At 33.8% G+C, this 26,744-nt stretch overlaps 1 protein-coding gene across 2 annotated transcripts; it reads right to left on the bottom strand.

Moving 5' to 3' along the window:
• Positions 1–429: 429 nt before the first annotated feature.
• On the bottom strand, positions 430–26,744 carry LOC128160394 (leucine-rich repeat-containing G-protein coupled receptor 5-like). Of its 2 annotated transcripts, XM_052823709.1 has the most exons (20): positions 25,157–26,744; positions 16,758–16,829; positions 14,555–14,626; positions 14,017–14,088; positions 12,591–12,734; positions 11,935–12,006; positions 10,607–10,678; positions 9,779–9,847; positions 8,775–8,918; positions 7,636–7,776; positions 6,822–6,887; positions 6,575–6,718; positions 5,647–5,718; positions 5,340–5,526; positions 4,533–4,632; positions 3,389–3,547; positions 2,902–3,135; positions 2,595–2,774; positions 2,318–2,443; positions 430–2,228 (listed from the first exon to the last, which is right to left on the bottom strand). In XM_052823709.1, the coding sequence occupies exons 1-20, from the start codon at positions 25,330–25,332 to the stop codon at positions 670–672; spliced, it is 3,861 nt and encodes a 1,286-aa protein (XP_052679669.1). In that variant the 5' UTR covers positions 25,333–26,744; the 3' UTR covers positions 430–669. The 2 variants fall into 2 exon arrangements, with proteins under 2 accessions (XP_052679669.1, XP_052679676.1); XM_052823716.1 differs by lacking the exon at positions 16,758–16,829 and having other exon boundaries at positions 25,157–26,743.

Below are 26,744 nucleotides of genomic sequence, written 5' to 3'. Positions count from 1 at the left end.
CTTAAGGTTTGCTGACATTGCTATTGCATCAGCTACTTAAACACAAAAAGGATACGAGTGCCTGCTCGAGAATTAAAACTTTTAAAAAAATCTAACTGGACCTAGCTAATCAATATGTATTTCACCATGATACCTTTAACTGTTTTATTTCTGTTTTGATAATTACTGGCATCAATGGTGCCATGACAATTATTGTGCTCTTTTTCTGTGTTCCCAAGTCTATCATCTTTATCTTCGTTCAAAGTCTAAACCCACACTGCCTAATTTCAAAGAAATCAGATAAAGCTTGCTAATTTGAATTAAAACAAATGGGTTTTTTTTTTACCACGCACATTTGTTGTGGTGGTGTTGTGTATGGACGGTGATTATTGAAACCACATTTAAACATGTGATTTTAATCTTATTAACATCATTAAAACAACACAGCGATGGCAAAACAAGGATTAAGGCTAACACCACAGTCTGATATATAAACAGTCTGCTGGTAATGTAATCCTCACGTTTAATCTTTTATTTTAAAAGGCATTAGAATATACGATTACATATACAGTTGTATACTGTACAGTCAACCACAACAATTTACATTCTGTATCATTTCTCTGAACGTGCAAACTCGCAAACAACCTTATACTTCCAATCTCCCATTCTCTCAAGTAAGTCTTATAAATATTATGCTTCCGAGCTGAACCCGCTCTCTCTATCACACACATCTCGCCTCGGTGAACACGTATTGGATACAGAGAGCAAATGGCTTCGCTCACTGGCATTTGACTGACAGATGTCAGCAACTGTTTGCCTTTTCTCACAAGTTTGAAGTTCGTGTCTGTCATCCGAGAACTGTGATGCTGACGCGTGTTTAGGAGTCACTGGCTTCGAGTGATTCATTGTGAAAGTCTTGCAAGTATTATATTCTATCATCTCCTCCTCGTCCTCGTAGGCCGAATCCCTATTGCTGTTCTTCAACCACAGATACCCTTCATAGTGAGACGATAAGCTCCGCCTTTTACATGGTGATCCTTCGAATCCCTTTCTTGCAAAAGTCAAGTCTACTAAACTATTTGATTTATACGATGGGAATTTTTGGTCCATGTCCAAAGAATTACTCCACATTTGATTTAAATGTGACGATTTTCGCCACTCGTTTATATGCGAAGTTTTGTCAGTTCCTTTTGCAGGGGGTAAAATAAGAACACCTTTACTTTCGGGCATTTGGACATTAGGCGCCGATTGCCCATGTTGTTTAATTGTCAATGATTTTAAGCCCAAAGTATCGTTCTTCACTTTGCGTTTCTTAAAGTTTTCGTTAAAAGCACGTTTTGGCACATCAGACACCTGCCGTAGTAACATCTCTTCCTCGTCCGAGGACAAATTCTTATCTTCAATTGTCGTTATCTGAGTCGCACATGAATGCAACCGTTTAGGATGAAATTTACCACCAGGACCTTTCTTGCATTTCCCACTTTCTTTGGTATGAACTTGCAAGATTTCACTTTCGTCATTCAAGTGAATGACGATAGCTGTTTCCGGTTTAGAGTCAATCGGAACCGTTTTCTGGCCCGATTCTCGCACGGAAGTTCGATATGCGGGGATTACACCATTTCCGGTTTTCAGTTCCGGTGACCTACTGAGCTCAAACTGACGTTTGCTTTCTGGAATACTGCGCTTCTTTTTTTCGTTGTTGTCCAACAGACTACTGCTGGTCTCTTGTAGTTCTTGGTTTGGACCTCCGCCCATACTTCCACCAGACACCGAGTTTGTTATGCTGCTCCGTTTTTCTGTATGGAACGAAGGTCCATGCATTTGAGAATTTCTCCAAGAAGAACCCCCTAACGAGACCCTTCGACTGTTCAAATTTGAAAAACTTCGAGTTAAAGAGGATTCTTCAATCCTCCTACATAATTTTACACAATCCCTTTTGAATTGTTTCGTGAAAATTGCGTACAAAAACGGATTTGCACAGCTGTTCAAAGGCAACACAAAAATAGTCAGAACTTTGGCTTCGTTCAGTCCAATCAGATTTTTCCCAAAGGCTGCGGTGATAGAAAAGAAAATGATAGGCGCCCAGCAGAGAAAGTCAGTAAAGACAAGAATGGCCATCCGCTTAGCAATGCGAAAATCCTTTGAATTCCAAGCGTTGGATCCCAGTATTGAGCAGTACATTTTGATGTAGCATATAACGATGACGACGAACGACACAGCATTGAACAGCATCAGAAAACACACGTACGCTACAATGAACAAGAACATTTCTATTGGCATTTTCAAGAATGATTGAAGATGTGGACAAAACTGAAAATTGTTATTTTGAAGATATTACCTAATGATGCCCTGTCTGATGTCTCAAATGGAAGGCAGATTGCAAACTTCCTGTAGTCGCTTATTCCAAAATAAGGCAGACTTGCGTTGGTAATGGAGAACACCCATCCAAATGTCATTATTATTCCTTTCAAGTAGACAAAAGCATACACATGTACTGATCCTTAAATTACAAAGAATAAATCCCTCTTAAAAACCATACTACATTTGGTAAAATCTCTCTCTCTCTCTCTCCCTCCCTCTCTCTCTCTCTCTCATTGATTTCAATGAACAAGTACCTGCTTGTTTCAGTCTTATTCGTTTGTTGAGCTGCATTGCATTAGATATGGCATAGAACCTCTCCACTGTGATGACAGTTAAGGTGTACACGCTCAGCATACTGGAGACGATGCCCAAGAACCCCGCCGTGAGACACCCCCCACTCCGCTGCCATTTTATAGCGTAGAACTGGAATTCATCTGAAACACAATTTTGAATATCAATTGTTTTTCCTACATTGTTGAATCGAAGATATTTCCATGCCCAATTAAGCACTACTAAGTCAATGGCATAGATAATTATATTTCGAAAGAAAAAAAATCATACCTAAGGTCGACGCGTCAAGAATGGCTAAAATCCCAAGATAAGCACCCATCATGAAGTCCGCGCATGCCAGGTTGCAAATCAAAAACCTGGGGACGTCCATGGATAGTTTGGACCGGGCCGTGATGGACACGAACAGAACTATCCCGTTACCAACGACAGCCAACAGGAACACTATCCAGACCCCGCAACGCAGGGACCACCAGCCGAATAGGTCATCACAGGGTAGAAATGGTCCTAACACAACACAACAAGACATTTTGATTTACTTTTTTTACTGCTACGATACATTAATCGCTAGAATTCATATCATTGTAATTTATATGTCCAAAAGCCAACAATTTGAACAACTGACAATAATGCGAGTGTATTGTTATAATGTATTAAAGTTTTTACTTCTGAAAAAGCGAGCGATATTATACATGTACATGATATTATACATATAATGTACTGAAATGTTTCAAATACCGGAGATATGTTCAAGACATACCTGGTACAGGTTCACATTTGATGGGTGGTTGGACCCGTGCCAGAGAATCTGCGTGAATCGTCTCGTGAACAGGGACATTGGGGATATTGATGTCCGATTCGAAAGACGGCAGTTTCAAGTCGTAGTCTCCAAAATCAAGAAATTCAAATGTTTGGTTTTCTAGAATGAAAAAAAAATGTTCTTGGCTTTGGATTTTCTCAAAATTGTTCTTAGCTTCGGGTTATCTTAACTTTGTTTATAGTAGTTAGAATGTTCTATCGTTTAAATGACAGATATCATACGGGCCCGGCGTAGCCAAGTCACGGTAAGATTATTCTTTCTATCTTTATAGGGTTATCTTTTTGTATCATTAATCCATAATTTTGACGATGCCAAGAAAAGTTGTCTAAAACCGGGGACTTTATGGTTTTTTAAAAAAATATTTGTTAAACTTTCATATATTTTTCACCGTCAAGCTTGTAGACCGTATGATATGCTGTAAGAGTTAAGCAAAAGACCATAAACTTTTTTATATAGTGTGTCATGTTACGCGTTTATATAAGGAATAAGGAATAATTCTTTGAGTATTATGAGGTGATAATTTTGGTCGGGGCGTGATCAAATCCAATAAAGCCCGAAGGGCTTTATGATAGATTTGATCATGCCCCGGCCGAAATTATCACCTCATAATATTCAAAGAATGATTCTTTATGACTTATATTTATATAATTTTAGGCCATCGCACGATTTAATTTTCAAATATAAATAAGCAAACCCCGCTGGCGCCTCAATTTTGCGTCATTTGTATTATGGGTTATATAGTACAAAATCGATACGTAGTGTTATCATAGGCAAAGACACTGGAAAATGTAAATATAAAGAATTTTGCGTCTCCCTTAAGAAAAGTTCTTAAACAGGATATGATAACATTACAAGTATAGTAAACATTTCCCTACCATGATACATGTAATAATAAAACTATAGTCCACATTTACTTACCATGATACATGTAATATTAAAACTATAGTAAACATTTCCCTCCCATGATACATGCAATATTAAAACTATATTAAACATTTCCCTACCATGATACATGTAATATTAAAACTATAGTAAATATTTCCCTATAATGATAATATTAAAACTTTAGTAAACAGTTCCCTACCAAGACCGAATAACGTCTGATGATTCCAGAGGCTGAGATCCGTCTTGTTTGGATTGTTCAACCAAATCACCTCCTCATCTACTGAAACCTTAGACCCTCCCTAAAACAAGATTTAGAAAATCCATGACATGTATGCAAAATCATGTCTTGTGTAGTTACCATCATCAGAAAAACATTTATGCCTTTCTGTATCACCAAAATTGTTGTGTTAACAATGGGACGCACAATTCACCAGAGCAATAATGCAAAGCTAACTAGCTTTAACAATTAACTACAATATATTATGACTTGTTAATTTTTTAGACACAAGGAATTTCTATTTTTAAAAAAGTCCATCGACTCTGTCTCGTCGAATTCCAAACGATTAGGAGAATGAAATGCATGTTAAAAATTGAACCGTAATCGAAAACTCTTTGACTGGTTATATATCCTGACGGGAAATACATTTTTGATACACAAGCTAGAACTAGTGCTGCGAGCAGGCGTACATAGATGTACCAAAAATGTTAAGAAATTTATTACTCCATATCAATTTCACAATATCGATCCACAGAGAGAGAGAGAGAGAGAGAGAGAGAGAGAGAGAGAGAGAGAGAGAGAGAGAGAGAGAGAGAGAGAGAGAGAGAGAGAGAGAGAGAGAGAGAGAGAAAAAGAGAGAGAGAAGCATTAGCATTCATTTAAGATCTAGCTTAGGTGTGGTTTACATTCAAAAAATCCCTAACATTTAACAACTTTCCATATTTAACTTTTGGTTTCTTTTAGACACTATTGAAATTCATTCTGATATATTCTGGACCTAAAACTTACATCAGCCTTTCGCGAGTTGATAAAACTACAGCAGTGGTAAGCATAGGATAACACCAGATTTTGGATATTGGGAAGGTTTTCAGGATCAATCCGATCCTGAAGGTTTGTGTTGTGGAACGTCTTCAAGAACTTGAGTCTCTTTAACCCCGTTGTTGGAAGCCTCTGAAAGTTGTTCTCGGCCAGATTTCTGTAATTCAGTATTATCAGTAATTAAATTTGCTTCGGATGCCGTACAAATTTGAAATATGAGTTTTGTTCTTTAATTTTTTTTAAATTGATGATCTAGTGAGGTTTTCACATTACTTACAAGTCAATGAGTGATTCTAGAGATTTGAAAGCGTCATCATCTATTCCTTCTATCTCATTGAACTGCAAATCTCTGGAAAAAAAACATTGGATACAATCCTTAAATTTAAGTAATAATTTATTGATAATGATCCATTTTAGTTTTATTCTTTTTTTTCGGATAATATTCAAGATATCAAGTTTTTTTTACTTCTCGTAAAAATTAGGATAATTCTTAAGGAGGCGGGGTAGTGGGCAGATTAACATTCATAACTACTTTAAAATAATAAATGAAAAAACATTTTTCGGGGGAATGAAAAATTTCTTATAATTTATGCTTGAAATTTGAATATTTCCCTCTATCTTTATACAAAGTTCTCCTTCTAAAAGAGACCAAAACAGTCTATAAATGGTCGCACCATCCAGTCCCCTTAATTAATCAAAACAAAATACCTATTTCTGAACAAGCTCTGTAATTTCAACGTAATAACAAAAAACAGAATCCCTAACCAACTAATTCGATTAAATACGTTGAATTGCGTTTTCGATGATTATATCGACAAAGGAGATCTTACGCCCCAGGAATTTACAAGTAATAAGAAAAAAAATAGATTTTTAAAATAGACTCTCATTAAATGTTTTTAGAGATTGCTTCCAATTTTGGAACGATGTAGACACGTTTTTATTCTAATCACTATTACATAAGTATCATTTGCCGATTACTATTGTTTTATACAAACAAACAAAAACCAAAATACCGGTGAACATATTTTTTTAAAGTCTTTCGAGTAGTGATGTAATGCAATCAAAGACCTTTAGAAACTGTTTGCAGAAGGAACTTCTACATTAATGTTTCACGATTTTCCAGACCAAAATACCACACAAAGACGGAGCGTGTTGTATGCCGACACCCACTTGCTTTTTATGATCCAGTTATTACGTCTACTTACAAGTACTCTAATTTCCGCAGACCTTTGAATGCCCCACTTCCAATGTAGGGAATGTAGTTATGGGACAAGGTCAGATCCTGTAGGCGAGTAGCGTTAACAAACGGACAGCCTTCCAGTGAAGTTATCATGTTGTTGCCCAGGTTTCTATAATAAAAATTAAATATACATATATCGTTTTGAAACATGCTTGCGACTTGCACTGACCTTATGTTTACAAGCAAGTCGCACTTGGTAATTGGTAACTTACAATTGTTTCAGATTGTTACAGTGTTCCAAGTCTGGAATCTTTGTTATCTTATTGGAATGCAGGTCTCTGAAAATAAAAAAAAACCCAACAAATTCGTTTTTTTTCTTTTAAAGAAGTATTATAACATTTGATAATGTTATAATACAAGTTCGAAAAAGCCAATTTCTAACTTTATTAAGTTTCAATATTTTAACAAACGATAAGAAAAAATGTACATAATGTCTGGGTGTTCTAACCACTGAGTCATTTCAGTCACAAATCATTGTATTGTTTAAGTGCTATATCCGACTATGGACACAAATTTAAGGATTTGAAATATTTTTTTTAAACGTTCACTTGCTATGATACAAAATGATATTTTTTAATGTAAAGTTGACCAGCTCTCCACGTTTTTGTTGGTTAAAATAAGTTCGTTTTTCCATTAGACATTATTAAGACTATGGCAAAAATATGGAGCACAGACCGACTCTATAAAATAAAAGGCATTGAAGTTCTAAAAATGACAATATTTAAATCATTTTTAAAAGAATTATCAGATTTGGTGTCATTTTAATTGTCCAGTAACTTATCCGTCGTTATATACTAGTAAGCATTTTACACATCTTATCCACATACCTTCTTTGCATTTGTTCTGATTGAAATTGTTATCAATCTAGACAATTTGTAGAACAAAAATTTCGATTGATTTCTGAATATTTAGAATTGTCATTGTGTTATGTGCTGTGCCATAGTGTATACACATTGCATGCAAATAATTACTTTTAAACTAGTTTGTAAATTAAAGATCAGCCGGTGTGAAGCTACTCGTACTCACAATGTGTTCAGATTTGGGAGTGTCATACACAAATCCCCGGGCACTTCTGCTATGCTCGCCCTATCTAGTCTGAGCAGTTCCAGACTGCGACATCCAGATACGTTAGGAAAATGTTCCAGGTCGCGGGCTTCCGATATTGTTCTAAATACAGAAAGACAGGATCTCACAAGCTGATTTATTTTCCTTGTGTTTTACTTAATTAGAGATGCTGAAATGAACCGTTAATGGCTTTTCTTGTTTCTCGATAACAGTGGTAATGAGCGTTCATTTTGGGCTTTTACCATTGGAAATGATTTATCTTGACTTTTGAAATAAAAAAGTATCCAATTTGGTTATTAGTCGTTACAAATGATCCACTTCAGTTTGCAGTGTCTATAACGACACGGCGAGAGCACGTGATCGATAATGGTCGCTAACACAGCGTGGGTATCAGATGCACTTTTTATACGTTATATATCGTTTCCCATTCAAGGAAGCAACACACTAAACAAAAAAAATTTATCATAATGCAAGCAGAACGCTTCTGAACGTCAGGTGAACATTTTATTAATGGGCACAGAAAGGTCATTTTTCGCATTCAATTTGATGTAAATACTAGTATGGCACAAGAATCTTTTCATTGTTCGAAAGTCACCATAAAACATTAAATATAAAAAGAATTATACATTATTAGAATACATGTATATTGGAAAATCACCTTATAAATACTAACTATATGGATTATTTTATGACTTTTTTTTTGTTAAATCGCGTCCTTTACTAGACCAAGGTACATGTAACTCTATTTAGTGTATTCTAGGTCATGAGCCGTAATCAATAGTGAATTCAAAATATTAATATCATATAACTTGATCACCACCAAACATACAAGGAAATGGACAAAAAATAAAAATAAAAATCGGTATACATATACTTTGAATAGAAAGACTGTCAATTTTGGAAGCCAAAGAAATACATTAGGTATATAGATGTGTCTGGAGATGAAAAATATAGTTCAACAAATGTTTTGCAGCCACTTTCATGATGCGATCAATGATACAACAAAGATATAGATTACTCATCGGGGATGAAACTATGAATAAAAAAGATATAAAAATGAGAATAAATATCTGGTTTGCACATATAAAAGAAAATCATACAATTCTCGTAAATAAGGAAGGCCCTGGAAAGCGTTGATTCCAAACGATAAAATTGGATTGCCTCGTAGCTTGATATCCCGAAGTTTTTTATTCAACGCAAAAACGTTGCTGGGAATGAATTGAATTCGGTTGTTTTCCAGATTCCTGTCAAAGAGAGAGATAGAGAGAAAATAACATTACGTCATTATAGTAATTAAAAACAAGGAAATAAACAGGGCAAACATGCAGTAAATAGTTGTCCATATTGGGTATAGAATGTCATTGCAAGAATTAATCAAAACAAAGACGGGTGACGTTATTCACATTCATCATGTTACTGTAGATTTGGTTCAGGAGAAATATCACGTAGTCAACAGGAGCAGGAAAGTTATTGGGTTAATTTGTCTTAGACCGAAATCTAATTTCCGTGTGTAACATCAGACTCTTTATTGCAACAGGCTATCTATTCGTGTTCCTCTCAAGTATCGACTACTGAAGTCTCTAGCTACGTCTCCAAATATGTTATTTTTTCTCTTTTTCTCTTTTTCATATGGGTCAAATTATTACAGTAAAACATGATTAAAGCGCACACGCTTATAATGAATTGACGCTGTGATATGGTCAAATTATTACAGTAAAACATGATTATAGCGCACACGCTAATAATGAATTGACGCTGTGATATGGTCAAATTATTACAGTAAAACATGATTATAGCGCACACGCTTATAATGAATTGACGCTTACAGCGTAATGTATGATATTCATTCCCCGTTATTTTATTTTGTGTTGCAAACTCAAATGATATAACGAATTATCACGCCTATAACGAAACATAACAATAAGCTATAACAATATGCCTTTGCACTTCGTTATAAGCGTGTTTAACTGTTATGTGTCACATGTGTATCTGCTTCTACCTTACTCCGATCGTACAAAAGATGTTTAATTGGCATTACAAAAAAAGAAGTATAAAAGAAGAGCACTTAAATTAAACAGAGAGACTTGAGGTACATCGAACTTACAGGTCCATTAGGTCTGGGAGGGTCATTATTCCCGGGGGTACATGGGAGAGACGGTTCCTTTGTAGTTCTCTGTCAAAACAGGAATATGGCAAGCGTTAACATAAAGCCGTATTCAGATTTGATGAAATCGATTACTTTCCTTTTTATCTTCACAAATTTAACACGATGAAGAATACGATTTTCTTTCAGACTATCTCAATCAATTACAATCTAAAGCCATCTATCACGAGTATAGCCTTTTTTGACACGTAGAGAGAAATCCAATACTGGTATCACCTTATCTCAAACTTGCTTTTGAAATAATAATGTTGGATAAAAAAAATCCCTTTTGTCAGATATTAAATACTTTTTGATACAAATCGCAACTTCTCGGACAGAGCTCGGAAAAACACCTCGAAAGTATGTCAACCCCTCAACTTTCTTTTTTATAAAACTTGATATAAATGCAACTCATTTTACGATCTGTTGAGATGTGAGCTAGACTTCATTTAATATATATATATATATATATATATATATATATATATATATATATATATATATATATATATATATATATATATATATATATATTATATATATATATATATATATATATATATATATATATATATATATATATATATATAATATATATATACTTTGTATAAAATTCTTACATGTAGTAGGGCCCGAGAAGTTGCGATTACTTTAGGCACATAAAAGTACATAACACGTTTTCTTTAACAGACGCTTATTTCTACAATAATAGTTCAGTCTGTAGCATAAGGCGAAATTTATTACAAAAACAAGTCCCTGTGTTTCCTTCACACAGTCTAGTACACTCACAGACTTGTCAGTACGTTTAGTCCTTCAAAAGCATGGTCCCGTATCACAGAAATCCTGTTGTCATGGATGGCTCTGTACGAAAAGGAAATATCATTATCTAATATATAATTCAAAACCAAGAAATCTTTCTTCGTCTGTGGAAAAATATAAATTTTGGTAGGTCACGTAACACCGCCTTGCTATTTACGAATTCCTTGAATGCATATGTACGTATATTTTATGAAAGGCAAAACATTTGCAAGTGTAAATATCAGTAGCCAATTGTAACCGGTTTGCTTTTGTCTTTATCATATATTCTTTCAGATTCCTTCTTTATCTTTAAACTCTAACAATGTTTAAGTGGTAAAATTATACCGCGCGATTCATTTAAACAACTGGTTTGTTGTTGATTGATTCGATATACAAACCATTCTAGATGTGAGATGCTATAATTCTTGATCGTTTAAATCTAAATATCACTTTATATTTTCGGGGTTTTTTTTCCATAAGCAACGGTCGTAGAGCTGACATACAATAAGATCATATATGATTCACATTACAAGTAATTTAATTATTTAGTAGATTAACATGTGATTTCAACACATTTGAAAAATAATCATATTCAAAATCGTGAGTGCGTCCGTTTCCATGGAAATACCAAGGAACGGTTACTGCTTTCCATTTTTATTCTCAATACAAACCGCGTATTGCCTTACATGGAGAAAAAGTGTGTAGTTTACCCACATATACTGTTCTTATACATTTATGTTTTAAATGGTTGTATCAGTGTAGCATTTCAGGTTTCGTTGTTTTTAATTGGTTTTTTTTCCAATTTTCACTTCAACTAATTGTCTAATTATAAAAGTGGGAGGAAACACTAATTGTCTGAGCTAGGAAGTATTCCACTATGACCCCAGAGCTCCCCCCAAGAAACAAATTGAAATTACAAAATTTCTTCATTTTGCAAATCTTTATGACGAACTAAATATGGTTTTAAAAGAAAGAACAAAAAAATGCACAAAAATGAAAACATTATATCTCTTGAAAGATTGTCAACGTTTATAACATCTCAATAACAAAGCCAAAAAAAAAAGGGAAACATTTTTCTTCTTTTTTTTCGCACAAAGCAGAAGCCAAACTTTCTGTTTCAATATCCAGACAATTAGCCTTTTTTTCTGCGCACTTTCAAATAAGACTGATAGATCAAGCCTGCAAACTTAATTTTTAAAAAAATGATTTGTCAGTTAAATAAATTTACTTTTGGCATCAGGGTTTTTAACCTTATCTTCTTTTTAAATATCTTTATTTTTTTTAAACTTGAATTAACTTGTTTATCTATAATTACTTACAATGAACTCAGGTATGTATTGTTGGCAAACGCAAAGTCCTCAATCTGTTGGATTTTATTGACAGAAATATCGCTGAAAGAAAACAAAATCTGATAAATAACGTCACACGCCATACTATTGATGATGGCGTTATTATAGTGCATTTGTCATTGATATTCTCATATAACATGGAGAGAGAGAGAGAGAGAGAGAGAGAGAGAGAGAGAGAGATTATATTTAGTCGTCAGCATTTCCTTTTCAGGAATGAATGTTATTGATTATGCTGCTATAGGATTTATTTTTTCCTACAATCGACTGTGTTATTTCGAGTGTTTTTTTCTTGGTTAAAATAATTTTTATCTTTTTCCTTCTTCTGTGAACAGTATGAATAATAACGAATTAAAGTATGCTCTTCTCCTTGTGTTGTAATAATTCTCCCATTATATGCTTAAATTAGCACCCATAAAAGAAAGGCATAAATCTATTTTAAAACTATCAATCCAATTTATAGTTTCTTTTGCCATACGCTGCAACTATTTTGCATATCTATTTCAGAAGGTGTAGGAACCGCAGAAGGAAAGAGAGAAAATAGTGATAAAGAAAAAAACTAAATTTTAAGTCTTTGCATATCATAATACTGTTGAGGGGAAAGAAACACACAAATTTATCAGACTCACAGCGCTTGCAGTCTTTGTAGCTTGGCGAGAGCTTCCCTTGGGATCTCTGTCAGATTGTTAGCATCTAGTCTTAGGAACAGCAGTCCATAAAGGCCCAGGAAAGAGTCGCTGGATATAGAGGCGATCTTGTTGGCATCCAAAAACCTTGACAACACAGATATAGTCGCATCGTTACCACACAAGACAACACAGATACAATCTTATAGTTACCGGTACGTGTTGCATGTAGGTTGTCATACAAAATAAAATCATTTGTTATGTTTTTAAGTAATTTGATTAATTCATCCTGCTCATCCAAAAACGTAGCGTGCAGTAACATTCATAAGGGGCTCTGTTTAATATAAATTCTGTATCAACAACATTGTATAGGCATTTTAGGCATTCGGATTCGAAATAATAAAGAAATCGACGGAATTAACATTGATGGTAAAGAGTGTAAGATATCCTATCATGCTGATGATAAATCCCTGATAAAAAATGGGTCAGCATCATTATAGATCGTATACTACAAACGTTAGACTCTTTTGCAGAAATAAGTTCAAGCTTCAACATTAATTTTATGAAACAAACAAGATCTGGATTGATAGTAAAAATCATAAAAAAAAATTTCTCTAAAATATCTAAACACGGTGTCATGAAAAAAATCCAGCAATGGTTGTAAATATTTCTGGTTAATTACTTTTCTATGCATTCATGACTGAATTTTTAAAAAAGAACTCGTCAAACGCGTCGAGACAAAGAGAGGCATAAAAACAATAGATGTTGAGATATTGTGTAAGCTTTACCAGTAGAAGTAGGGTAACATATCAATTCATTTATTGTACTAGCATCATAAAATAACAATAAAACAACAAAACAGCACTGTTATTGCTCGGCATTACACAAAAATGACTTCCATAGCGCTTCCATAGCGCCTCTGTCCATTTCATAAGGTTCCATTGCTGGTGCTGATGCATTAATTACACAACAAGCCTCGAGAGACGAGCCTGCTGCCTGGAATGGTGTTGTCGAAGTTTATGATTGAAAAAAATGTGGATATAGGGTTCTATTTCTGAGTCATTTCAAGACCAGACGTGAACTTCATTCTTACGGTCTGGCAAAGGTTTTTCAAAACAAGAGCATCTTAAAAATATGCTTGCATTTTTTAGGAGGCTGGGTGGTCAACAATTTGACCATCGAATCTGCCTTGAACTTTGACATATTATAAGTCTTGGCCACTAACTAACATTTAATATAAAGAAATTTTTTTTTTTGGAGCTTTCTCCCATACTTTTCTACAGGATTCTTCTTCATTGGGAGCTAGATAAACACAAATATGGCCTTAAAATAGCAACGTTCATCCAGCCCTCGGAAAGCTTGTTATTTTGGGTAAAAATCCCCTTTTACGATTTCTAAAAGATCCACAAGACCCATAAGTTATACTTACAGCTCGGTCAGTCTGTAGAGATTCCGGAACACGGCGCCACGGAGGGATGTTAGGTTATTTCCCATCAGGTACCTTTTACAGAAATAACAAAATGGTAAAATAGCAAGTGTTTTGGAAAGAGAAATATGCAAACGAATTCAAATTTCATTGAAAGCTTCATAGTTCATGTATTTTCCTTTGTAAGGGCACTTTATATTATCTATTCTTAATCTTTTTACTAATCCTTTAAATGGAGCATTCCATGATTAACGTTTTGATTAGATACAATGTAGAAATGTAACATTTTATAGGCGAAAATTTATGAAATGTACCATAAATATAAGAAGAAAATTTTAAATAATTCATAACGCCTGTGCCCTTGTTTAATGAGAGTTGATAAATTTTGCTGTGTGTTATTGTTGTTTGTTTGTGTTGTTGTTGTTTGTTTGTGTTGTTGTTTGTTTGTGTTGTTGTTGATTGTTTGTGTTGTTGTTTGTGTTGTTGTTGATTGTTTGTGTTGTTGTTTGTTTGTGTCATTGTTTGTTTGTTGTTGACTTACAGGGATTCCAGTTGATACAAGGACTGAAAGGCCGTCTCAGAGATACTGCTGATTCCATTACCCGCCAGTCGTCTACAAATAATCAACAGGTAATGATTACAACGCGTTATTACTGCAGGGTTCTCTTCTTATGTGAAGGTTAAAAAGTGACCTGCCATTTTATGAAAAATAGAAATTACTAAAATCTACATTGTATTGCTAAACTTGTTATTATTACAAGCATTCTTAATATTAGATTAGACAAAAATAAAGTAACGTCAAAAATTCATTTTGCATTACTTTCAAACAAATCGAAAGACTGAAAATCATTTATCAGTTCTGAAATATTTTAAGGGATGGCAATCTCTAATCGGTTAACCGATTACTCGGTCGGAACGATGAAAACCGGTTACAAAATCAGTAATTGGTTAGTCGTATAAAATAAAAAATAAAGTGTATTTTAACGCAAATTGAAAATAAATTTTTATATTATTGCCTTTCGAGACTACTATCTAATCAAATTAAATTGGTGACCGTTAAGGCCCCAAGGCTTAGCTCGTGGGGGGAAATTTGTCAGCAGGTGTTAATTATAAAGACTTTTAAAACAACAAGTCACTGCCTTGTCTGTTCAGCTTTTCAAATATCATTAATGATGATACCAATAATACTGCTGAGTACCGTTACAATTATTATTATTGTATCTACGGTCAGTGTTATCATTTTACCGTTTTTCCTTCACACAACACCAAATTATTACCTGTACATAGAAAGTGCAGTTGTCTATTGCGGATACATATTGTTGCATCTATGTATACTATCCGAAAGGATAATCATTTCAAATGGAGATCTATAACTAATATTGGGTAGACTTTGTTTTCAGAAGTCGAACTGACTGCGAAACTGCGACATCTATTTCTTGACTGTTTGCTCGTTGTTAAAGATTTCTTTTGGAAAATTATTATGAAATATAATTTTTGTATTATATTTTGATATATACACAAACAGAATATTCCTTTATGTGTTATTTTACATGTATGACAATAATTAAAAAATAATGATACCATGTCAAAAATCTGTGTATTTTGATACGAATAACCGGTTAATAGGTCGGAACGAATTGCGATTGACCGACTAGCAATTCTGCAATCGATTGCCATCCCTAATTATATTTTTGAAGATTTTTCTTTGGTATGAAACTATGGCATTTATCATTATTATGCTGAAAATAAACTAAATATAATTAATATGCACATCTTTATGCTATCGTAAGTCCAAAGTCATTATTCATAAGTGTAAATAGGCGTTTTATAGACATTAACACATCTTAGAAATACATATTTAGTTTAGAGTATTTTTCCTTTGGCGATAATATTATGAGTCGGTCTTTTGATATTTCGACTTTACGGAAAAGTGTATCCAACAGGCACAAACTACGAGGTCAGAATGGTTTTTTTTATTTGTCAATTATATCTTTGAATTTATCTAATAGAATGGCTACATTTGATATATTATTTCCTATGGGACAAACAAAGTTCACCTTGAATATCTATTTATCAATAATATACTTTGAAACGAGACATAAAGTGAGCGATATTGATCAAAATGCACAGTGACAATGATACCATACTCTATAAAATGTTCATGCAAGAATACATACCATAGTGTTCGACGGAGCTTTCAAATGCATACAAACCCATCTGTGCTGTAGATATTATTGAAAAGGGGGAAAAGCCTTTTGATTTAATGTTTTGATCATATATCTATTAATAAAGAGATTGCATCTGCTGTCCTTTGGGTACACATGCACTTGTAAACAAATACAGAATCCCTTTGACCGTATATTTTATGCATCATGTCTTTACACTATATAAATGTTTTAATATAATATTAATGCCACAAAACATTTCTACTAACAACAAACAACTAAAACATAAAAAAGACTTTAAAATACAATATCAAAACAGAAATCAAAAGGAAAAAATCCCAACCCATAAAAAAGCCATATTAAAGATAAAGAAACCGTAATATTGATGCATTGTTTAATGATGAAAAAAATGACGTTGACATGCTTTTTTAACATCATAACAACACAAAGATTAAAAACTCAACAGCTTTTGGCAATATTATGAAGGCCACGTTGACATTGGTGATAAATACCATGCTGTGTTTACACCATTACAAAACAAAAATATTCTAAACTCAACATTTTTTTGGCAATACTTACAAGGCCACAAGTTGATTATATCGTAAAAAAGCCTTGTCTGGTATTGTTGTCAAATTATTCATACTTAGGTCACTGAAAATACAAGACGCATCTACCATGTACATATAATTAATTAAGAAATCCCAAAAAATTCAAGAGTCTGGAATTTTCTTTAATATATCAGTTTCAACATAACAACACTGTAGAGGCACGAATTAATTCTGTAACATGTAACCATGAAATTACTCCTTGATTAATATCGTTGTCATAGACCAGACACACTCATCAATAACGGTTATATAATCTCGCAGAATACTGTAGATTCCTTACTTTACGCGGGTATTTAATTCTGCGATTCTGCTGTTTTGCATTATATCGCGGAGTATGAAATCGCGAACGCTAAATCATTTTCATTATTCCAATAGTTTGCATCTGTCCAAAAATAAAAGCGAGATTTTAAAATCCACGAGATGTGCTTCTCGCGATTTTACGCGGATATTAATTCTAATTGTACTATTAGATTGTATTAATCGCGTTTAATTAGGAATTTACTGTACTTCGTTATCTCTACGTTATTTCTGCCAGTATTGCTTAGTACTTTTCGAGCTTTCAAATGTGAGCCGACAATCCTTTATTAAGCAGACTTGGTGCAAACAAAAACACCTTATACCCACTATAATTCTGACACGTAAGTTCCTGTAAAATGATGTCTTTTCAAAGATTAAATCCGTTGCCAAACAATTATTATTGAATACACCCACAGAAATGTTTGAGTGGATAATAGCTTAATGGTAAATTAAAAGAATACAATCGCTTGATATCGCAATACAAGAAAAGGATACATTTATAATAGGGACCCTATCATTATTAAATCATCAATATCATTAATAATCTTTAGCTTCTTTGTCACAGGCCCGGGTAAGCAATAATTCAAACGGAAATTGACGTGTTTTGGAATGTAGCGCATAGTAAAAAAATGACTACAAGGAAAAATAGGAAATGAAATGTTTTCTAGATCAAATGAAGTATTGAACATAACTTTTGTAACTCATTAATAATTCATATAAAACACTATGGAAATTTTGTATATTCCTAGACAAAATGAATGTATATTCTTATCTTCGTTTATATTTTCGCGATAATTTGATTTTTACTTTTTTCAAGATAAGTATAATGGGTCCAGTACCAATTTCGTCTTGTTTTGTAACATAATAGTTACATTTTTTTAATAGCAACATTTTTGGTCTGTTTCTGGCAGAAACAAGCCTGTTCAAGAAATGTTTACATTTTTTTCCTTAAAGGTACAAGATGGCCGCACATTCCCCTTAAGCAGTCATCACAATTCTCTTGAGGATTATTTGACACAATTGCAAAATTCCAGTTTGTTTGCCTTGGTTTATTTAAACGACACGTTCCTCGAAAAATGATATTTTTTTCAAATTTTCAACGGCCTGATAATATACCAAATAAAATTATTATTATTCATTATCATATTTAAAATGATTAAGATTTTAAAAATATATATTCATATAATTTATATATATGCCAAAAAAAATTATATCATAAATTCAAATGTATTTTCAATAAGATTATATAGGAAACTGCATACTCTAGTATCTTGCACAAATGCCTGGTAACGTACCTTAATTTTTTAAAAGAAAGCATGTCAAAGTAGTGGTTAAATCAATAAAAAGTTCTGGAAAAAGTTATATCAAACTGAGGAACGTGTCGTCTGACCTTAAACAATAAATTGCATTCTTTGGTGTTTTATGCGGGTATCGAAGTATCGATCATTGCAGAAAACATGCATTACCCGCGTCATCAATGCAATGCTATGTTGCAGAGCAGTGCAATACCTTCACAGCCTGTATGAAACACCAAAGGAAGTATTTTACTGTGTATTTTTACGTCTTTCTTTGATTTTCTCTTCAGTTATCAATTATCATCTCAAACATTGCAGAAAAAATACAAATATTGAAATCATTTTAATTTTTTTCTTCAGTGGTCGCTACTACCATCATGGCTTGTTGGAAACAAAAAATAAAAAGCATTTTAATGTTTATATTTACATCTACCGTAATAATGAATCTTATCGATAAAAAGTAAGTCAAATACTAGTACTTAGTAAAATAACATTATTGTCGATCTGAACGATACACAGAAGGGTAGCATATTCTTCTATCAATGTAAAGGTAGCTATCATGGTTTTTTCAACTACATGGAAGTCTGAGGTCAGACTGTGCAAATCCTTGGAGTTCGTGTTCTCAGTGTAGCTTTTATATAAAGTTTTGATTGATCATGAACTAACTCAAAGTATGAGTTATAAAGGAATGCGTATATTCATACGCGGACGTGTAGTTTTAAACTAGGTAGAACTGGAATCAGGATTGCGTGGATTTCATTTGACTCTTATCATATTAGTGCTATGTAACAAAATGTTTTGAAATTATTGCATGAAAAGGTATTTAGTTGAAAAGTAATTCAATTTCGGCTAGAGAACGAGAACATGGTTACTAGAACAGTAACGTAATATGTTCAGGTCAGTATTCAAATGTGAACAAATTGCAGACAAGCCCTTCTCGTGATGCTGACCTTTGTAGCAATTAAATATATTTTGCAGTAGAAACAGGTACCCACGCGAGATCGAAAGTAAAAATGTCAGAATTGTTTTTCCTGCCTCGTAATAAAATCAAAACGAAATTTTGAAACTAATATGATGAAAGAAAATTAGAATGAAAAATATCACGTTCCTTCACAAACTGAAGTATATTTGAAATGTTCATGCATTCTTATCAACAGGATATAAATTTTTCATTTTTTTTTTGGTTTTGCTATAATTATACAGTGTATATCTTTTTTCACAAAATATCGTTGATGAGACGCTGTCATCAAAGTAAAACTGAACGACTGATTTTGCTTGATTGAAAATCCTTTGCGATGGGTTTCATTGCGACGTATAATAATAATTATTAAACAGGCTCTCTTGTACCCCTAGGGTATTGACCTATTATCACCCACCCATCTGTACTACGGTGTTTCATTCTCCGAAGCTCTCTGCTTCTTTAATACGAGACAAAATGTGATTAGCCAAAGCAATTACAGGCCGCCTTTAAAAAAATGAAATTCTGCACGTCTTGTAGGTAAATTACAATTGTTTGCCTCACCGATGATAACATTTATTTGATGTTTATTCCTTGCTTTATACTTTGCAAAAATGTCCTTCGGCATCAGTCTAGTCTGATATAGTAGTGGCAGTTAATAAACATTTCTGGATGGACGAAATGTAAAAGGGAAACAGAATTTCTAACGCATACAAAGTATTACCATTTATATGAAACCATCGGTATAATATCTTCTTTTGAATAATGAAATATAATCTTTGTATTTTCAACGTATACCATAGCAAATTTAGGCTGCATAGCAAAACTCAGGTTATTATTTTCTTCAATGTTCATTTCCCACAGTGCTTCATAAAGTGTTATTTGATGTGTGAAAGACTCCACTAATTTACATTCTCCATTTTATGCCTTTTTCCTATATATTTTGAAAATTGCAATTTGGAAGCGATATCTTAACATTACAAAATAGTGCATTATTCTTTTGATAAATTTTATTTTGTTTTCATCATAACGACAAAGAGATTCAATGAAGCTTTGTATATAAATGTACTTAAACTTTAAAGTGTATATCCAACAAATATTTGTATCAATAATCACAGATGTCAATTAATCTTGTACATGTGTTTACATGTAAACATATTTATTGGAATCGGACCAAGACAGTTTCCACCAATAGACAGATTTATCAGTGACACATTTATAAAGGTCAATAATAGAACATAAATATGAAAATAGATAAAACTTAAATTAGAGCAATGGATGTCATTTTTTTTTTATTCTAGATGAGTCTACAAAAACCGTTAAACGTCCGGAAGTGACGTCATGATAGAGGTTATAGGAGTTCAGAAGACATGCTTACACGAATTAATGGAGGCGACACAAATACACGAGTGAATGGGTATGACTGTCAGGCTTTGGGGTGACACTGTAAAGCTGCTGCCTCCCGATGTCTAACGGACACCGCGAGTTATGAAGCGATGGCCGTCAATATCGTGGTTTCATCAGTCTCATTAATTATACATAATTAATTTTAGGCAGTTCACTCTGTCCTTTGTACAATATAAAAATTCTTGTATTTTAGTCCGAGACAGATAAAGATAAATATCAGATGTTTATGAGCAAAACAAAACTGAGAGAATGGGGAAAAAGAGCATCCCGAAGGACAAAACTGCAATTATTTGATTTTTGTGTCATAGAGGCGCTGAAAGTTGATTTGAATATGTATGAAAATCCTCGGGGCGAAAATCATCGCGCTTAGACGCCTGTTGTCAAAACAAAGTGCATGGCGTCTGTCACAGCTTGTCTTTTTATAAGTAAATTGGACGATGACTAAATGATATTGTGGTTATGCCTCCAAGTACAGTACTATAACTACAGAGAGGTACCGAATGAGAAGGTTATCTGAACTTACGATTCTGGGCTGCATTTTACCAAAGAACCTACTACAAAGTCGTAAAATTTTCAGTCTTGTAGACTGATTTTAATGAACAAAATTTATAAAACCATTTGTTTATAACTATTTCAATTCCCATAATTATATTTTACGGACATAAGGAGAAAACATTGATTAATTTGTGATTAATGAGCTGGCTTTCTACTGGTGTATATAAAATCAGAACAAAACTTTCATATATAGGCGGTAGGTATATAATAAGTGAAATCTACGGTAGGGTCATAGACAGAATCTTAATTAAACAGCAAATCATCGGGATTTGACGCTAAAAACAAACCCAAGAGATATGATTCTCTTCTATTTTGTTTATCTTTACGTAAAACGACAACTTTTAAACACGGTGATGAAATACAAACAGGACAAGCCTCTCCACTCCCAAATCTATACTCACAACTACGCAAATGATAAAAAAAAGAAAACCTTTCAAATGAGAAAAATAAAGTACTGACATAAAGGTCTGCATTATAAATGAAGTCTCGCGAGATTTACGATCATTCTGTACATACTGACAGATCGGGATAAGATGCGAATCCCTATGACTGTTCAATTAATCAGAGCGTAGGGTGCAACACGTTTAAGTGCCATTTTTTATCGACCACGTCGACCTTATAGAAGATCAAAATCTGTTGAGTGCAACGTGCTAAATATTCTGTTTCGTGTAATGAACTGAAGAGATTATCGACATTCTCTCTCTCTCTCTCTCTCTCTCTCTCTCTGTATCTCTCTCTCTCTCTCTCTCTCTCTCTCTCTGAGAGAGATTGGGAACATTCTTCAGAAATTTCTTTCATGCTTTGTATTGATCTCCCATTCTCTGAATTTTTCTTGTACGGCGAAGAAATGTGTTGTTAGACGTAGATCTACTCAACTCTTCGTGTAGTTGAACTCGGCACACTTGGAGATCATACAAAGATGAGTCGACCGTGTTTTCCTATAGTTGTATTATATGTTGATCAATTCTTCCCTGTTCAAAACACACATCCCATGAAAAAAAAGGATTATTTGCATGTAATGTAAATCATTATGGTGGACTTATTTAGCCACCCCCTGTAGACCAAATACAAGTATATTTTTAATCGAGCTACTCAAAATTTTAATATTTTTCAACCCAAAACCAGCATGACAAATTGAAGAAACTTTTGCTATATAAATACCTTATACAGAACTCCAATAATCAAATTATTTCATAGTGTCTCCTTTTTACTGTACATGTTGACCTGCACTTGTAATGCCAACAAAATATGCTGTATGAATTGTTTAAGAGATCTACATATGTACATATTACGATGGGCCCTGATTGGTTTCCAGAATTAGAACGAATGTGTGTGATTTTCAAAAGTGTTACAGACAATGTGACGGCGATATGGAACAAATATCCAACTTCATAATTTAATAGGAGATAATGACTTTAGGCAATGTACAATTTATGGATAACAACTGATAAAATCATTTAGTACAAAATTTTCAAGTTGTGGTATTTTCTTATTTTTTTACCGTTTTTTATCACAGTGTTCATCTATATAGACAACAACATACGTCATGGTTTGAAAATGGTGTTCGATAAGTTTACAATTCTCACTTTCTGAGCATTCTAGCTAGTAGACTCACTAGACCACAACACAAGGGGGAAAAAGAACATCTCCTTTGTATGAGCTGCAATTAAACCACTTTTGACAGATTTTTGGAGCATGTTTTACTGTCATTTACATTTTTTGGTTGATTTTTGTAGAGATTGTTGTTCATGCAATTGCAAACATTAGCAATAAGCTAAAATTGATGTCTGGCGCCAAACGTCTACAGATTGTTGTTGATTAGGGAGCGGTTACGTTCTAAAACACTATTAAAACTTGAGCACTTTCAACCGTTGATCGATCATTCTCACCTGCATTTCATTTAGTAGCGAAATGATCGGTCGAGTATTGCGAGCTGTGGACACTCAGATTACAAAAATTGTTTGAAAAATAGGAAAGGATAAAGAGTTAAAACTCCAGAAGCTATAACGTTTTTGAAAATGACAGAAGAATCACATAGACTTTAATAAAAATCTATTTTTCTCCCGCCATTTAGCACTTGAAAACAAATGGTAACAGACAGGATGTTTATTATTAGATATGAAAAAAACACTTTTTTTTACATAGAGAAAATCAAGTACGGTACACATGATACAGAAAAAAAGGACAAAACAATTTTTTTTTTCGCTACAATTTTAACAATGCAATTTCGCAACTTCATTTTACGTTTTTGCTAAAAATAGTCCAAGATACTGAGCATCAGAGATCTTAAGTTTGACTATATCTCTGTTTCTGGATAAGTGTAAAAGATTTTTAGCAAGCTGTTCAACTGTCTGTAGATATCATTTTGTGATTGTGATTTTCAAATGACATTGCTTTAATTTTTGGACATTAATTTAGAATTTACGATGAATAATTTTCATCTCTTTGATTTTTTTAAATTAGATTTTCGGGTTATCTTTGATCTTTTGATAGATTTTCCGGTAGTAAATTCTAAATAAGTTATTCATTAAAATTATGTGAGGCAATTCTATTCGTTCTTTGACACAATTTCTATCAATTCAAATTGAATAATGGTGGTTTGAAATTAAGTTCTGCAACAGATCCGTATAACACAACGACTACTGAAACAAATATGGTACAGCCCATGACCTATTTATTTCAGTCCTTTAGTCAAGAAATCGTGTATTGATCTGATAGATGGCGTAATCGCCTGACGGGGACATGAACTTTCCGTATTGAACTAATTCCCTCAAATTAATGGTGATTATGTGTGTTAGGTCTCTTTTGTAACCTTTTTTTATGAAACAGCGTTTGAAAAACTGGATATCTACAAAATTATTTTAGAATTAACAGTAAGCATTGAAAAACGACACATTTTGCAATCCTTACGTAGTTAACACGTTCTTTCGGAAAACAACCCGCGCATTTCATGAAATTACGCAAAAGTACTTAAGGTACAATGACTTTATGGTAAGAGATTTTCTCGACGCTTGCGCGGTTAGGGAGTGGGATGGGGGTGGGGGTCCTTCAGACTTGTTAGATTTACATAACAAAGTTGCCAAAATTATGATCTCCCAAGGAGGGTTATTTCATGGACCTGAGCCTCTCATCAAAATAATCTTTGTAGAATTGTCAATTTTAAAGGTGTTTTCTTTCAAGGGTAAGCTTTAGATATCCGTATAAATTGTACACATACTTTATACATTTACCTTCGGGCATGTAGCACTCGATTCGAATACATGTAGTATGTAAATCATATTAAATATACACTTTTAAAAATGAATCTTTGTCATGTTTATTGAAAAATTTGTTGCTATTCTATTAATATCAAAGTACCTGAACATTCGTCTAAGCCAGGCTAGATTTTGCATCTCTAAAGATACACGTAATATTGGCACCAACAAGCCAATTCGTTCAATTTGCTCTCAGAGGACTATCAAATTATTTCCAATATAACGCATTTCCATTATTGGTCTTTCATGACAACAAAGAGAACTCTACGTATGTCAAAAGATAGTATTTTGCTATTATCGTTACAACATTATCGCTATATTATCTCCTGGTTTGCTTTATTGCATTACGAACGTCAGTCAAATAAATGTGAGATAAAACTAAAAAAAAAAAGGATAAAGGTTTTCATTGAGAGCATTAAGAAATGTATAATAAAATTTTAAAATGCATAAGTAACTCCCAAAGTAGCATTCAGAGTTTATCATACTATATCATATATTATTTCTATATATATTACATACATTGCATGTATGAAAGAATTGATGCTATAGTTGTGTTTAGTCAACATGAAAATAAATGTCATCCAAAAGTAAAGTATATACTTACAGATGCTTTATTTTGCCATCCATATTTTCCGGAATAGCTGTCAAATTTTTCCCGGAACACTCGACGGTCACAATGGACGGACAGAAACATCTTTGTGGACAGCCTGCTTGGACAGCAGCAACAAACAAGAATAGGGCAGGGACCCCAGCAGTGATCCCGGGGGTGAAAGCGTGCATGTCGACCCTCGCGCCCTCTACACAACTCCCATAAGTAGAGTATGCTCGTGCGTTGTACGAATGGACAGCAAATGAGGACAATGAAGACCACAACAAAACTGGAAATCTGGATCTAATCGGGCACAGACAAACATTTACCCAGTATTGCACTCGGACTAGAGATAACACTAACTTTATCTTGGTTTTATCTTCTTTTCAAATATTGAGATGGAGGATTTCCAGTCTTTGCTTGAACACCACAGAAGATAAAGATTCCTAATACAGCATAACTGGACATTTTATCTGGCAAGAAGATGACAAAAGCAGGCTACTAGAGTACCTGGGGGTCACAAGGAATTTCCGACCAGCTCCTTAGTGCTATTTCATGAGACATTACAATTCGTACGAGTTTCCCCTTCGACATAGCGACAGCATAATCTCACAGCAGATAAAATGACAGTCGCAGCGTATTTGTGACTGCAAAAAGCGGATCGCTGTGAACGCATTACATTGCACATTTCTCAAGAGAAGTTCCTCTGGATTCAAAGTATGAGACCATTCACTATTCATAGCAACCTTGGCCACAAATGTTACACATATTACTCCATGGCTATCTCGCCGACATGTCACTAGTAATTGTCTCAAACACGCTATTCCTCATGTTTATCCGGGAATTTCGGCTTCATTTGCTTTTAGAGTACAATGCTGCATGTACTTGTGGCATTTCCAGACGATTGCCAATAACGCCAATAACTCTTGATAGTTCTGTAGGAACTTCAATACCATCACTGACACATAGGCAGCAATATATCACAATCTCATTTTCATTGTGTCAGTATTATGGGATTATTTTTTGCATATTTTCTAATAAATCGGATCGGTTTGGTAATGTTAACTTTCAGCCACAAGGCAAACATATGACACTTTTAATCCAACTTCACACATTGAAATGCCAACTGATACATCTACTGCAATCATAGAATTCCCTGTATAAATTTTACGCAGGAAAAAAATCGAAATTGGTCTAACTACGTTACACATCATCAAAACTGCTGCGAAAGGAAAGCAATACCATCCGAATTTTAAAAAAATGCTCTAAATTCTTGTACTGTACCCGTAACATTGTGATGAATGTTTCAGTGACGAATCGATTCAGTGCGAACATTAAATTCGATCCACAGATTATACGAACAAGATCTAGAACACAGGATACAGGCAGTATGTATAATTCGTCGGGAGTGAAGGCAACAACAATGACCAGCAGGGGCTAAAGAGACTATTCTAAGGCAAAGCCAAGGTAGTTTAGCCCAGTTTACGCTTTCCATCGGTTATGATATGGCAGTTAAGGATATATTAAGCAAGATCATCGATACAAAAAAAAAACCGCCCTGGAAATTGATTGCGTCGCAGTGTTAGGACGTTATTTACAGGGT

This window comes from Crassostrea angulata, chromosome 1 (genome assembly GCF_025612915.1).
Source record: "Crassostrea angulata isolate pt1a10 chromosome 1, ASM2561291v2, whole genome shotgun sequence".
NCBI classification, from domain to species: Eukaryota; Metazoa; Mollusca; class Bivalvia; order Ostreida; family Ostreidae; genus Magallana; species Magallana angulata.
Note: the sequence above shows the minus strand (reverse complement) of the source record. Positions and strands in the feature narration are given on the sequence as shown.